We start from the raw sequence: 16,990 nt of genomic DNA on the forward strand, positions 1-16,990 counted from the left end.
AACTCAGTGGTTTCATTTACCATCCAATAAACGCACTCACACACACGCGCGCATGCAGGCACGCAAGCACACACACTTCCTCTCTTGCCTACCAGGGGCCAGTCTTTAGTACCTTAACCCAGAACAAAGCACCTGCCATGTACAATTAATCAGTATCTCTCACACACACACACACACACACACACACACACACACACACACACACACACACACACACACACACACACACACACACACACACACACACACACACACACACACACACACATTAACGTAATCAGCCCCCTCTCTACTCAGGGCCATGGGCTATTGCCTGCTTTGCCTGCCCTGTTGCAACGCCCCTACCAATGTGCAAAGTTTGTGCCTATAAAAAGCTCTGCCCTTATAGTTGAATGCATTTAGAAATTATTGGTCCACATATAGGACATGGAAATCCACTGTTACTGTCAATGGAAGAAGAGGGTGTTGTTCTTCCCACTCCATGTTCGCAGGCTTTGTATCCATGTGTCTGACTGACCTCTTTGATTGTTTCCTGACTCTTTACTGACTCGTGCACCCAGCTTATTATGTGTATAATTAGACTGGTGCTGGGTATTAATAGATAAGATCAATACGTATAATAGCGTGACCAATCATACATCTTCTTTTCAGATGTAAGAATTTCATGTTGAATCGTGACAGACCAGGTTATGTGACTCAGCTCTGTTTATTCCAGCCCTGTTAGCATGGCTGCATGCTAATGGGTTCTATGCACCTTACATTATATCATGGCTCTATAGTGCTTGGCATGGAACATGTTTCCGCTAATGCAAAATGCATCACTTGGGATTCAAAGGTTGGATGTGCACTATATTTTCTTTCAAATATTTAGAGATCCCACTCTGCATTTCTTTTCATATAACTTCTGCATTTTTCAAAGACTTGAGATACTTGTCATGCTAGAATCCCACCATGGATTAAACCGGTCTTTCCAGCCAATTCAGCCCTAAACATATAGATTTGTTATGAAGAGAATAGCCCCAAATCGGCTCCAAGAATCCGCCACAAAAACATATAACATAGAGCAGGATATACAGTGTGTAAGGAACAGAGCACCAGTTAAAAGCCTGAGTAAGCAGAGCTATGCTGAGGCAGCGGTAGGGTTGGGAGGAGGGCCGGGGTCTCAACAAATGATTTGTTTTAACTTCAGGGGACTTTTAAACTTTCCATAAAGCACTGCATGAGCTTGATTCTGAGAGCAACCCGGAGTGATCGTAAATAAATGGCCAGAGATCCAGACTACGATCAAAATTAGGAACATATGCAACCGTTTTGTCTGCAAGTTACATTTTCTGGTGCGAGTGCGTGATGATCGTTAGGCTATTTAGGTGCTTTGGTGTTTGGTATTGTGTTCAACAGTATGGTTTAAAGAAGTATAATTTCTTCACTGGATCATCGTCATAATGAAACTCAAACTAAAGTCCATTTAGCTTTTACTGTGTTTCAAAGATGAAGAGGTCGGTAGCTGATTATCTCAAAAAATACAATGAGTAAAGAGATAAGGAGGCTGGTGGCAAGGAAGAGCCAACGAGAGGTCTTGACTCCGACACAAGTGATGATGAGAGTGCAGGAAGATGAGAAGAAGAAAAAGCACTACTTTCAACCACAATGTCTATCACAGCACGAGTGCACGAGGTCCATCAAAACAGCCCAATGATCAACTGGCACTCGCATGTAAAACTTTAACTTACACAATCTCAGAAAGTTGTCACATATGAGCCTATTATGATCACAGTCTGGAGCCATGGCAAAGGTGGTATCAAAAAACCTCAACCTACCGTTCATGATAGATGTTGCCACCAACGTCTCCGGGAAAGAATGTGAGATTGTCTGAGGCGGGAATGTTGCCGCTCTATATAAAAGGTATTAACAGGGTAGTGGAGGGCATTGTTGTTGCACCATTATACCAGCAGCAGGTGTAGTCCCAGAGCCGGATCAGAGCTGGAACTGTGAGATAGACGCAGATGCTGTTGTGTTACACTTCACGTCTCCGAGTCTGCACACTGGGTTGGCAATATGCCGGCTTGTTTGATTCAGTGCAAACAAGCAAAGGAAGCGTAATGAAGTGTAGATTTAAACTAACATGGCATTTTGGAAAACTAAAAAAACGTACACACCAAATAATTAACAATCATGATATATAACACGTGTACAAGGATGGGGATATAGAAAGTTCACATTGTCCGTGTTTCTGACACATTAGGTGTTGTGAAGCACAGACTGCAGTGTTACTCTTAGTGTTTCACACCACTGTGTTCTGTCTCTCCTCAGCCCAGACAGCATTGCTACCTGTTGGTACATCCTGCTCTCTGGATCAGTCTTCGTCAAGGAGCACATGTACCTGGCAAGGTGCTGGTAAGTAATCTCGCACATGCACACGCATACGCGCACACACACACACATCACACACACAGCATTAACTCCAATTATCCTATTATTCCTCTTACTGCATTTTTAAGAGCTCACTTCAAACAGGGGCTGGCATTTTCCTGAAATTACATGTAAGCCGCATATCTTGTCAAGAGAGAGAGAGATTGTGTGTGTGTGTGTGTGTGTGTGTGTGTGTGTGTGTGTGTGTGTGTGTGTGTGTGTGTGTGTGTGTGTGTGTGTGTGTGTGTGTGTGTGTGTGTGTGTGTGTGTGTGTGTGTGTGTGTGTGTGTTTTTCTGCCTGTCTGTGTGTTGATCTGTAACAAGAAAACAGTCATAAAGGGGAAAGGTATCAAAACACAGACCTGATAGCCGAGTTGTTTGGGTGCATACCATAAACCATACCAGGGCAAATATGCTCTGAGCAGTAAGGACCCGCTTTGACTTCTGGCTGGCCAGGTGATGTTCTGTCAAAACTTCAGAAATATATCCCCAAAAGACGTACAAAAGACAATTTTTAACGACATGTCAGGCGTTATATATATCTATATTTCATAGACTGTATATAAAAATAGAAAATGCATTCCAGAAATGAAGCGAAAATATCCCTGAGTCATTCGGTGTAATCTTTCGCCAAAGACGTAATTCTGAACCATTGTCTGCAAAGTGTTGATCAGTGTGACCTAAAATGACAGAAATCATCTTTGCGTAAAAATATATTTTACATGTATTTTTACTTTTTAGGGGGTTGGCTTTATGACCTATGCTGCAGCCAGCCAATGAGGGGTGTTAAGATGATTTTGGCTTCACTTTTGGGGAGCCATCATGTGGTCCTTCTTTACGAAATGGTCAGAATAGTCAGAAAGAAAAGGAAAGAAATCTTGCCAATGTTGATTAAAATAAATTACTGTTATTGATTGATGAGGGAGGAGCTTAATTTTTTCAAGAGATTCATCCAGAACATGTTGTGAGCTAGTAAACCAGTATCATAAGAAAATACCAGCCCCCACTCCTCCACAGACCCACGAGAATGCCCAAAAAAACCAAGACTCATAAAATACTTTAAATAGCGACGTTGCACCTGTTTAAACACTGGAATTGATTGTAAGCAGGAAAAGCTGTGGCAGAAATCGTTCGGTGTTCAGCGCCAATGTTTTTCTTTCCTCTGTTGTTGTAGTCGGCCTGAAACTGAAAGCATTGCATGCCATGAATGGAAGAGGGGGCAGGCACATATAAATGCCTTTGGTGCATTTATGTCTAAATCAAAAAAAACCTGGCCAAGAGTTTCATCTGCTGGAGAGTGTTTGTTAGGAATTGAGACTGATGACTGTTGACTGTTGGTCATGGTGTTTCTGTTGAAGGAAGCAGCTCTTTGCTTTTAACGTTCCCTCGAGATTGTCACTGAAAGTCATTGCAAATTATTGAGCACTTTACAGGAACATGAAACCAAACATGAACTCCAATCATGAAACTGAGAAATGAGTTTAGGTTTTGTGAACTTTGGCATGTCAAGGACCATAATTCTGAAAATACGGTACACAAAATTCATTAATATTGAAAATGCTTCTATTTTAGGGATACAACCAATTCCTAATCATTTGAGTAAAGTGTCTTAAAATAGTGAAAATTGTTCATTGCAGTTTTCCAAAGCCCAGAGTGATGACTTTAAATGTCTTGTGTTTGAACACTTCCCAGCGTCACTGTTGAATAATTAGTTTCAGTAGACACTGGTGCTCTAAGTGTCGTTATTTGAAAGGCTGGATACCTCCCTTCTCTCTGCTGGTTAAGTTTGATTAGAAATGTCAGCGGAGTGGACTAAACTGAGAAGAATTAAATAATGCAACAGTTGGTTCAGTTGCTTGTACTGATTACAGATCATTTACAGGCCACATGTTGAGGGAATGAAGAGAGAGAAGTAGCTGGTGTGATGTTAAGTCAGTTTATCCAACAACAACAAAACAAAGCACCAACTGACCGACTGGATCATAGTTGGCCAAGTATCAATAACCTCCGGGCAGTGTGCGTGTGGGTGGGTGTGTGGGTGTGTGTCATTCCAGTGTAGGTCAGTAGATAACAGAGTGGGGTGGGGGAGGGTCAGTGCCCTGCAAAGGACTGGAGTGTGTGTGTGTGTGTGTGTGTGTGTGTGTGTGTGTGTGTGTGTGTGTGTGTGTGTGTGTGTGTGTGTGTGTGTGTGTGTGTGTGTGTGTGTGTGTGTGTGTGTGTGTGTGTGCACATGAGTACTAGTAACAGCAGGGGGGCTTGGAAAGGGTCACAGAGGGAGCTAATAGGGGAATGTTGTGCTTACGTGTGTGTGTGTACGCGTGTACGTGCGTGTGTGTGTGTTGGGAATGCGGAACCCCTGGCAGAACAGTGGCTGGCCATGTGTTCCTGAGCAGCCTGCCCGCCTGGAGCCCAGAAGCACATCCAGGCAGGAAATGAGCAGGCTACACACACACATGCACACACCTCCCTGGAGCCAGCGGACAGACAGAACAGAGCAGAGCGGGAGGGAACACACACACTCACACTCCTCCCTCACTTAAAGACAAACTAAAAGGCTGACAGTCACTTACTTCTGCTTTCTGAAGAAACTTCTAACTTGTTCATTCTCTTCTGGAGTGTAAAACAAACACGTGGATCTAAGCCTGGATTAACTGGAATATTATATGTTCCCCTCTCCTCTTTGTGGATAATATGCCGGATATCATTTCACCTAAAACAATTCCAAAGAAGTGGACCCCCAACATTCCGGTTCCTGGTCAGTGATCTGAAGCTTTTTCTTAAGTTTGTCACACTCCTTCCCATCTAGTAGCTGTGGCATTGCAGCCGCTATCACTGTGACTTCAGTTGAGATTTTTCAAATCTCCCTCTCTCTTTTTTTCTGCGCTTTCTTCAACCCGGCATGCTCCATTTCCTGCCCGCCATCGTTTTAACCAACTCGATAACCAGGAATTCCCCATGGCACTGTGGCAGCATAGCTTAACACTGCTCTGCCCCGCAGCTCCGAAAACACACACACGGCTGTCTGTCTTCATCTGCTCTGGTTATCTCAAAGAGAAGCAGACCCACTTCATGTTAAACTCTTTCACATGAAGTGACTCATGGTCTCGGTCAAAATGTTTGCGCTGGCGAGGTTTGATTAAAGTTAGTACTGATTCAATGTGCAGTGAAGGGTGAGCGAAACAGTCAGAGAAGGAGGACATTATGGGAATCAAAGCTTGATTTGGATGCAAACACAATATCTACAGCACATGTTATATATTTACATGCTATTCTTGCGTCTGGAGGAATTTTTATCCACTTATTGTTTAACGGTGTATTTGTTTGAATGCTTTACTTCCTTGAAGCTCCACAAGTAAAACATTGACAACTGTGTTGTTCACTTATCATCTGATTCCTCAGGTTGTCTGGCTGCGCTCCAAGAAAGTAAAGACTATTTATGAATGAACGATCAGTCAAGTGTGCTTGGTTATCAATCTCAAAGCTGTGAGCTGTATTAGAGTTAAGCTGTTGGTGTTTCTCTGCTTTGCTCTGATATTTCGAGGTTTTAAATTACCCCTGTTACCCAATCCCCACCCCCACTTTTGTAATGTGCCGTAAAGTTTTTGAACGACCCACTGCCATTATTACTTGGAGTCTGTCTGGCTGTTTTTGATGAGCTGATGTGCGCTGGTGGTCCGTCTACTCTCGACTGTCGGCCAGCTCTCCAGTCTTCCTAAATGTGAGTCACAGTGGTCAGTGTTTGCCAACCAAACACTAAAACTTAGAGGAAGCGCAGCAGAGTGAGCTGAGAATAGTGTCGGATTGTGGTCTGCAGTTCTCTTTTCCTTATTATTGGTCATCATTCCCATGGATACGTGTGGAAAATAGGCACGGTCCTCTCTGTGGGTTCGATTTCTGACCGAAAATTTCTCAAACTCTCACTTCCCAAATAACATTAGACGGGATCGTCTACATATGCAACGCTTGTCAGTTTGAAAGTGAAACTCTTACTGTGGCACAAACAAATCCTTTTATTGTTGCAGATCAAAGAACAAATTGGAGAATTCATTTGTTATTTTCCAGATAAATGCTGCCTTCAGAGCAGCATGAAAAAAACACAGCCTCTTCTTTAATTTGAATTAGTTTGTGTCATGAACGCTGTTTCTAACGTTTCCCTTGTGATCACGATGATGTAAGATAAAGTAACTACTGCTTTGAGTTGTGAAGTTCTGTCAATCGCCTTTCACCAGAACCAGAAGCACCACATTCCCAGAGTTTTGCATTGTTTGAACACTTGACCTGAATTCCACCACAGGTTTGTTGATCATTTCCAGTAGTGGCAAATCTCTAACAGCATAGCACAACACAAAAGTTGTAACATGCTGCATATACTGCGATGTCATAACATGCAAACCTGGGCATAAACAACCATTGTTGCCCTGAAAATTATAAGCCAAGTTTAATATTTTCAGTATTATTATTACTATTTGGTCACATCACTGGGTTTTCCAGGCTTATGACACCACGGGGTGTGTGTGTGTGGCCTGAGTTTCTGCGCCCCGGCTGTCATGGTTTATTGCTCAGGGCGCTGCAGCTGTCACTGGACCAGGGCTGAACCTGTTCTCCTCTTTGCCAACAACTTGTTTCTGCAGGAAAAGAGAGCAGGGAAATCATCACCTGCTGAAATCCAGCGCAGGCTCAGCTTCAATGCTGGGACAAGGGCGACCCATTCCAAGGAAAGACATTTTAATTGGGGGGAAAAAACTAAACGCTGGGTTGAAGTAGCTGATGACTTCAGATATTTGTCAATGGTAACAGGTTGTATTATCCCCCCAAGGCCACTCTTTCTGCGATTTGAAATAATAATAATAATAAATAGCTTGGAAATAATGTGAGGATGCCAATGTGCTACAGTGGTCTTGAAGAACAAATGCTGAATTAGTTTAATCATAACAACGTTTGGCCATTTCAATCAGCAGAAACTTCAGTTGACAGTTTAACAAACTTTTATTGCAATTGAAAGATGGTGGGGCTCTGTGTAGAATAGGTGACTAGTCATCGATGGTGATGATTGATGGGACGGAGAGAATGCTGAGGATCTAAATGAGATGCTAAGTGGACTGTTGAACTCAACCATGGCTCTGGATATGAAGACTGCACGTAAATGGGGTGGAGGAGTGTCGCAGGGAATAGCTGAAATGACGACTGAGTGTAAGAGCGAGGCGAACAGATGACGTGATTGGCTCGTTATGGTGAAATCGAATTGGATTACTGAGGACGCCCGCACAGTCAGCTGATTGATAAAAGCAGGAACAGGCTGAGAGAGAATTGTGAATAGATGAGTCATAACGAGAGGCTTCCTGTCTGAACTTGTGCTGAGAATCATGCAAACCAACAGCCTGGTTTTGAATTGACATTGCAGTACGATGTTTTAGGGCATTACATCAATATTGATTCACGTCTTGATCAATCCAATATTCTCATGTCTGAACATTCATGTAGTGGAATATCAGAACTTAATGAACACCGGATCAATAGAGGATTTTCTGTATTTCTGCAGGATATAAGAGGTTTTTGTTTTTTTCATGTTCACTTAAAGTAAAACTTCTTTTATTTCATGCAGACATATAAACTAACTCCTGCCAGTCGAAGGCACTGAGAATTTCAACTACAACAGGGATATGTCCGGAACTCTACTTGCACTATATGGGGGGACTTTTTGTGCAGGAATAAATAAGCTTGTTGTATAAACTCTCTCTGCTGTAGCCGTGATTTATGCTTAATGCGTTGGTCAGCCTATTTGTTTAATGAGATCCTGAAACTCTAAACCCCCTTTTATTTTGCCGGACTGAAGGTTTAGCCATCGAGGGGTTTTAGAGGTTTGTCCTATTTCCTCTGCGAGACAGAGATTCCCACCAGCTGACAACAGAGAGCTATCAGATCTCAGTTCAGTCAGGGCAACAGCATCCTTTGGTGGGGACATGCTCATACACTCGAACACACAAACTCAATTACTCACTTTGGGTTGACACAGGTTTGTTTATTCTTCTGCTTTTGTGGGAGTGCAGCAGATCTACAAGACAGGAAGGAGCAAACATCAGAAGCCACATTGAGGTGTATTAGAGTTTGTCCAACCTTTGTACATAACTACAAACACACACAGTACATCCAGTCTGCAATGTAGAGTCTGCAAACTCTAGCTCTGCTGCTGGATCATTATTTGCCAACTCTGTTTTTTCTTCCGTTGTTTCACCAACCTTCACACATACCAGAGTGTGGATACCCGATCTGAGGGTCCCAACAGCTCGGTTCGGACACAAATCTTGAAACGATATCAGGGTCGGGTTTGGTCACGTTGGCTCGGCTAGCGAATTGATTTTTTTATGCTGCACGTGCCTGTGATCAGGGAATTGCAGCCCAAGCTGCACTCTAACTGTTACTATCTTTGCAAGGACACTTGCAAGGACACATAAATCTCTGTATGTGTGTATTTTTTGTTTGTTTTCTCGAAATCCATTTCTCCAATCTACTTGAAAGTCGGTGAATATGTTGCTGGGAGCCAAAAACATGCAGTGGCGAGTTTGGTGCTGTTTGAACAATATTAATACATTTTGAATAAACAGACGTGCAGAACAACACTCATTAGCAAGCTCATTGTAAATGACTTCAAGTGACATAACAACGGCGAAGTAACCCGACGCTTGTAGGATCCGATCCAAAACGAGTACATCCATGGATCTAAGCATGATGCAGCTCAATCTGAGGTTTCTACATTTTTTCCCTGTAAAAGGGTTTTTATTGGTAGTATTTCTTAATTTTCGCACCTTTTTAAGCCCTATCAGACAAATTGTGATTTGTGAATATATTAATCGTTCCCTTGATCATCCAAAGTGTGCGAGAGACCTTCCAATGTGGTGCTCTGTATTTTCTGTTTAATTTAATGGCCACCTATGCTGAAAATGCTCAAAATGGAATTCAACTGTTTGTAAATCAGTTTAGCATCAAGTATAAAGTTGTTTCTATAAGCTTTACTTAAAAAAAGCTGCAACCAGCAATACTGCAAGACAAGCAAAAGGCCAATTTCAAATAGGCATGCTTAGAACAGGCACTGCACTTGTCACGACTAAGTGCCTAACCTAAACCTAAACCCAATTCTAACCTGAACCCTCAAACCAAGTCTCCTAAAGTCTAACACTCAAACTGGTCCTCACAAAGGTAGAAGTAAACACATACACACAGACTCACATACAGGCGGAGACAGGCTTGGCAGGCTTTGTGCTGCGCTGACAGGGACCATGCGTCTCGCCTCAGTGGAGTGTGGAGAGATCTGTCAGAGTCGGGCTGACCTCCAGGCTAAGGGCTCTGAGAGAACTCGGAGCCCAGCAGACTGCATTCCTCCCCGGAACCCCTTAAAAACCACGCCTGGTGTTGGTGCTCTGCCGGGAGCTGGCATATAGATAGTATATATATTTCGTTTGATGTATTCAGTCTCTCAGGTTGGTTTTCTGATCAAAGCTCATAATATTTGAAGAAAATTGATAATTCGACCAATCAACCCCAACATAAAAAGAGGTAACGGGTCATTTCACAAATGACAAGACAATCAAATGTCACACGAACCCTGTGGTGTAAAAATGTGGGGAATTCTAACTGTTGGACCTGCTGCTTGGGCCCATGTGTTTGCTCGTATCTTCCTCACTGAAGTGTCACTGACAGATGACAGTAAACCTCTTCGCAGCTCCAGGAATGTTTTCTGCAGCTGACACAAGCCTCTGACCTCAATGTAGGGAGGCAGGAATTTCCTAAGAGATAGAGGGCAATAAAATATCCCACGATTAAAAAGCAATTACCTTGTATCAAAGGTATAATTATTGTGTTTAAACCCATTCACCTCATTTAAGGTACTTGAGGTTTAAATGCTTTTTTTGCCTCTGTCGGCGCTATACAACGAAATAAGAAAAATCAATTTATAAGGCTTAATACCTTTTACTGTCCCTGGATTCACCTAAACATAGCACTTTATGAAAAGGGAAACCTATAATATGTTTTACATTTACTGAATAATTTAGTTTACTGTAAAATACCTGCTGTAATCCTTTGAGCTTTAACAGTGTTGCCAAGAAACAGTAATGCTCTATCGACAAGGACGGATGCTCTAAGGTGAACCTCTGCCCCCTCGTTCAGGAAGTCTTGGGACGTGGATGCACAATGTGTCCGAGTTGGTGTGGCATAACTCAACGGCCAATATTTTGGGGCTTGAGGTGTAGACAGCAGATATCCGGTCTTAGGTTTTCCTTACACTGTTCAACAAGTCTACACAAGTGTAACATTTCTCTCACAAAACACAAACAGTGACAGGTGACATTTTAGCTAATTTTCTGCTAACATTTTGGATTGCCCTCCACACTTAACTGTGGGCCACCAAAACCTTCTCAAAGGTGATTGATCGAACTACAGTTGAAACGCAAACCTGAAGAAATCCGGACCCAAAATCGTGCCCCTCACCTACAGATTCTTCATGTTCACCTGCAGAATCAGTTTATAGAGTTATAGTGTTTCTGGATATCCCCCTTCTTTTCAACGAAATCAGTGTGAGGCACCACGCGATTTATTTCACAAGCTTTCTTCTGTCTGAGGAAAAACGGCTTATGTTCATAATTTTTTTGTCACACATTATGAAGACAGACTTCCATCCGAGTCCTCGAACAAGAAGCTGACATTGTCAGAACAGTGTCTGCACCGGTGTGAATGTGTGATTAAGGATTTGATGAGATGAAAGGTTGCTACTGCTTCTTTATTTTGGCTCAGAGAGAGGAAAGGCCATCAGTAAGACGAGAGACAGAAAGGAAAGGATGAAAGGGAATGGAATATTATATGAGAGAGGGCAAGACAACAGAAAAGCAGAAAATGTAATGTAAAAGGTGAGCAAGGTTAAGTGGACAGGACATGAAGAAAGGAAGAAAAAGAACAACAGAAAGGAGAAATTACAATTAGTCAATGAAAAAAGAAAAATAGTGTAGGGTTAGGCGACAACAAAACGAGATTGAAGGGAATGATGGCATGGAATTGGAAGAGAAAAAGAAGCAAAGGGCAAAAACAACCATATAGGGAAGGAGGCACCGTGTGAGAGTCATCGGAAGGGGGGGTGTGTGAGTGAAAGTTTGCTCTCTCCTCGCTCAGCACGCTTCCATAATTAAAACCAGCCGCTCCTCCAGTCCTTAAACAATGCTGAGTCGCCACTTTTAGCAATGCCAAAGGGAGACGTGTCCACAGACCAGTCTGTTCTTGGGATCACCCCACACGCACACACACCTTACACACACCTTACACACACCTTACACACACCTTGCACACACACACGCACACTGATAAAGTTGTTCACACGGGGTATCTCTCACACTCTGACACTTAGTTCATGGGAAACAGACATATATATAATTACCATATGCATAAACACAGACACTCAGAGTGGGAGAAAACATTCAGAGGTGTCTGGAAATTCAAATACATTTAAAACACCATGTTTTTAAGGTGTTTGAAATGTATGTAGATGTGCATTTAGTTCTGTAGCTGTACTGTCCGGTGAGACCCTTAATGCATCACACTGACAATGATCAGTTACTTTTACGATAATCGATTAGATGTTCAAGTCTATTTTTAAACGAAACTTCTTATATATCAGAATTGTCTGCTATTACCTTTGGTTAATTTCGGATTTTTAACCTTTTATTTGGCCAAAATTGGCAAATTGAAGACATCACCTTGTGCCTCTTATAATGGACATTTTTTTACTTCATTAAGCAATAGATTAAAAGTAAGTTGATCAAAAGTAAGTGATCATAGTTGTAAGTAATTGTGAGTCGCAGCTCTATTTGGTACTCTTGAATTTACTTCAATTTGTTTTGGAAAAAATAAGTTGTACAGAAGCAGCACACAACTACATTGAGTTCTGAAGAGATCATTATGTGTAAAGGTCAAATGCTTACCATTTAGGAAAGGAAATCACGACGCATTTAAACTAATCAACATTTGATCAACAATCTATTTAGAAATCAGCCAAATGTTTTTTCCTCTGTATGCTACATACTAGTGAGGCTGTATATAGAGATTGGCTGACAGAGAAAAAAAGTTTTGAGCGTCAGCATACACAATCTCAGAGTGATCCAAGACGTCATGCAGAATCCCCATGTGACGAGAAAAGAGCAGACTGAGCCGCGTGGTCTCACCACCGCATCAGCTGCTCTCCTACCGCTCATCAGAGACGAACAACAGCCAGCAGACAGCAGCTGAACCTGTGAGGTCTGCAAACTAAAGCTGTTCTCAGACGTGAACTCCAGAAAGAGTCTGGACATTTTCACATATGAAGAACGCAGCAGGATAACGTCTGAGTCAGACATGTTCAAACAACATGAACGTTTCCAGAACATTCAGAGGAGGGGTGACACCTGGGTAGAGGATGCAGAAGACAGGACGTGATGTATAAGCAATGCTCTTAATATCTACAGTATATATCACATGCTAACCAACTAGCCTCGGCCTGATCGGACCATCTCGTCGTTTTCAGGTCACTGAAGAGTCCAGTCTGTCCTAAAGAAGTAATATTCAAAGGACCTATTGTAACCTCTTTTCTTATTAATGCAACAAAGACTGAAGAAAGACACCACGTTTGGTGGAAGAGATAACTTACATATAACACCTTTTAACTCAAAGGAATTTACATTAACTCATGGCCATCAAGGTTAGTTGAGCAGTGATTCTTGTTTCTTGTCTCTGTGTACAGTCATGTTGAGGTGTCAACCACAAAGCCTTATTGATCCACAGTCTTGCAGTGGTTAGACCTTCACCACAAACTACTGGACCAGCTGCACTGCTCTAATACCTACAGAGGCGGTTCTATGCCGGAGCTCAGTCTTCGGTTTCTGTTTCATACATCCTCTCTTCTCTTGCCATTGTCAATAGACTAAATGTCTCTCACTCAGCCTCACAGGACTATATGGATATAAAGTATGATATATTGTATAATATGGTGCTAAACATTTAAACTTCTGCATGAAATATTGGAAGAATTACTTTTACAAAAGCATCTCTTGAGGGCACTTTAAAAATGTGTTATCTGCAACGGTTATTAAAGCGATTGCCCCTTTAATTTGCGAGGATGTCTGTTTTATGAGGTTATTTGCTCAATTTATTTTTATAGGGTTTACGACCGATAACAGACGAAGGTTGAGAACATTCTGGTCTGAAGGATCAAAGTTAAATATACTCAAAATCTGTATTAACCATGTATAACACAGGGTATTCGTCATCTGCTTTATCTCATATTCATTCTCAGTAATTGTTTTTGTCATGTGTGAGGAGGAAAAGTGGACTGACTGATTTCTTGACTCATTTTAATTCGGAGCCAACGCTTCTCTTGACATTTACCTCAGGAACTCAGATACCTAGTTGTACACAGAACACCAAACATGTTACATCTCATTTGATGTAAAGACGTACAGTATCTACATGATCTACACATCCCTGTTGTTATTTCACATTTAACACTTGCACATCTCAGTTTTGTTTTGGATGTATGTAGTTGTTGTAACTCAATAGCGTGTACATGCTGGTGTTCATCTGTGGGGGCGTGCGAGTGTGATTGACTGCGTCCGTCTTATTTCTTAACGTACAGGGCTTGTTGTGTCTGATTTAACACTTATTCTATGTGTGTTTTTGTGTGCGTTCTCTACAGTTTTGGCAAGCAGCTGGGCGGCAGACGAGGCTGTGAATGCATCACTTTGGAGCCGTCAGAAATGATTGTGGTGAGTAGAAACACTCTCTCTGTCTTTGTCTCCTTCCCAATCACCTCCCTTTTTATCCTCCCACCTCTTCTACCTCTCCCTTTTGATTTTATTCATTTTATCCGTCTTCATTTGATGTCTGTGCTAGATTTTGTTCTCCCCTCCTTTTCATCCCTTTTCTCCTCTTTCTTTCATCTCTCTTCTTCTCTGTCTCCCTCATCTCTGGCCTTTCAGTCTGTGTCCCCCTCTTTCACTCCACATGCTTTGCGTCTCTGTCCTCAAATTCATATTTAAATGAAGCTCATTGGCAGCCTGGGAATTTGTAGCAAAATAATTTTACTTATAGTGGCAATATTCCAGCTAGGGGGATTTAGAAAATAAAATACTCTAAAGTTTAATATACTTTTTATTTATATAGCATTTTAACCAGACTATAAATCAGCCAGAATATAGTTGACTGTTTTCAGAGAATGAGCTGTGCTTGGAGCGAACCACCACTGTAATAAATTATTCTGTGACAAGTTGACGTCAGCTTGTTGCTCAAGAAGAAACATACCAAGACTCAGTAATAGCGCCACCTACTGTGTCATGTCACATCCATCATTCCATGTACATGAAATTTTCACGGTCTGTTTTTTTACTGCAACGAAATGCATGTTTGGTGCATGCTCTGTAGCTCCATATAGTGGAAACAGGAATTGATACACAATAAGCATCAGGTCTACTGTCACCCACCCACACAAGCAAATAATGATATCTTATTGGTTGGCACAGTGTTCGATGGCAGTGACAGCATTAAGCTGTGTCGACCCACGTCCTGCCCGTACCCTCGACATTGCAAGGTGGTGCAGGGGCCTTTTCAACACTGCTTGCCGGTTTAATTCACATTGATGTTCTCATTAGAGAGTGGCTTAGACTGCAATTTTCTGTCCAAACCCGACAGAGCCCAAGAGAAAAGAGCTATTAAAAGGGTTCGTGTTCTGTTTTTTTTGTGTTGGAACCCAGCCCGACTCTTCGGGTAGTGTCAGGTGCTGATGCTGATTGGTTCAGGTCAGGTTTCCACAATCTAGTTCTGATGTAACTGTCATGTAAAGAAAGATAAAACAAAGGACAGACAATTAAGCAATTAAATAATGTGGAACTAGTAGCCTAAAGATTAAAAGCATAAAGGTCTTGAACAGAACCTTTGAACAGTAAATGAGTATCACTTTCCCCTCATCAACCAATGACAGCCTTGGATCACACAGTCCCAGGAAACCAAAATCTGCTGCATTAAAACTCAGGAACCAATAGGCTTCTGTGCTCATTGCATGAATATCACGTCTAAAGGACTGTGACTGTGACACAGAAAGAATGTCATTGTCATGACTTGATGAAATTCTTTGGCTTAAACATCAATGCTGAACTTCCAGTAATGTCATGTGTGTGTACTCGCATTGTCAGTCGTGAGGTTTGTGTTTGACCAGTCAACAGCAGTGGAGGCTGAAAACCCCACCCCAACAGTTTCAGGGACATTGCAACATAATTTCCCCCATAATGAAAAAGGGTTATAATAGTGAGGCAACCTTTCAACAACGCACTCATTCCTAAAACTGCGCCTCTGGGTCCTTTCTGTGAAACAGGCAAAGAGAGTGGTGCTAGTGATGATCTTCTAGGTATGATTGTGTGAATGTGACGCTGGTCATTCCAGGAAAACCAGCTCAGTTGACGCAGTTGCCTAAGGAAACGTGTTCGTGGCTGAGGGAATGAAATCATTGTGATCAAACATATCAGTATTCATAGTAAACCATTCTCTGTGTGTGTCCTCTTGAGGAGTAGAAAGATGTTGGTGGTGACGGAGGAGGGAGAAGGAGAAACTGATAAAATACATCAGCTGATCGGAGCCTTAAGCTGGAGATATACTTGCTGTTTAAACATGCGTTTGCGTAGACAACCGGCTGCGTCGTGAACGTAGTTGTTCACATACTTGCCGATGTACTACTAGAGGGAACACCGGAGAAATCAGACCGTATAGGACTTCTGGATTTGTATGACGTAAACAATAAACATGGCGACACTCGAGAAAGGTTACTGTTTTGTTAATTCTAAGATCACGTCAGAAAAAGAGACAGCGGCGCCCTCATAGATGGTCTGTAAGGCCCTTAAATCAAATACGGCGTATGTTTCTCTCGTTCTGCCAATGCGAGAAATTGATGAAGAAAAACCAAACCAGTATTTTCGAATGTCCGACAGGACGTTTGATTATTTACTTGATTAGTACCTCTGTTTGTAATTACTTTGTACACATTGGATCCAGGATCTCTTCTGGACACTTTAGTTAAAATGAAAAAAGCATGATGCTGCAATACATCTATTACATTTTTATTTGAATTACTGTAAACATTACAGGTACAGTACAATAAACATTCAGTACATCACCTGAGAACAAAAAAGTGCTTGACTTTGTACTTGTGACCTGAAATGTGCACCTTTACCACTAATAAATACACATTCAATAAACATTCAGTAGGTCACCTGGGAGAACGAAAATGCATATGCATGTGCATGTGTTATGTTGTAATCTAAATTAACAAATGAAAGACTAAGTCGTTATTTTTTATCAGGCTGTAACAGTTAACATTGTTATGTTTACAGTATGATTGGGCAACAACGTAAACAACAACAATAGTGTCTGACTTTTGGACTCAAAAGCAAGCAACAAACTAAAGAACACTATCAGTATGCAACTGTTGAAATACTGCATGTGCTGAATCTGACTTAGACAGTCAAGGAAGCTTCTGGAAAATGGACAGGCAGAACAAACTCTCAAAAAACAGAAAGTG

The 16,990-nt window shown here is 41.8% G+C and overlaps 1 protein-coding gene across 5 annotated transcripts in view; it reads left to right on the forward strand.

Moving 5' to 3' along the window:
- The window catches only part of rapgef6 (Rap guanine nucleotide exchange factor (GEF) 6), a 138,126-nt gene that overhangs the window by 32,600 nt on the left and 88,536 nt on the right, over nt 1-16,990 (forward strand). For 4 of the 5 annotated variants that reach the window (XM_035177908.2, XM_035177911.2, XM_035177909.2 and 1 more), the window contains exons 4-5: nt 2,311-2,394; nt 14,120-14,189. In XM_035177908.2, coding sequence (XP_035033799.2) covers nt 2,311-2,394; nt 14,120-14,189 — 154 coding nt within the window. Of the gene's footprint in view, nt 1-2,310; nt 2,395-4,849; nt 5,165-14,119; nt 14,190-16,990 lie in introns of those variants that run through there. The other variant, XM_035177913.2, reaches the window with a different exon arrangement.

Source organism: Hippoglossus stenolepis, chromosome 15, assembly GCF_022539355.2.
Source record: "Hippoglossus stenolepis isolate QCI-W04-F060 chromosome 15, HSTE1.2, whole genome shotgun sequence".
In the NCBI taxonomy this organism is placed as follows: Eukaryota; Metazoa; Chordata; class Actinopteri; order Pleuronectiformes; family Pleuronectidae; genus Hippoglossus; species Hippoglossus stenolepis.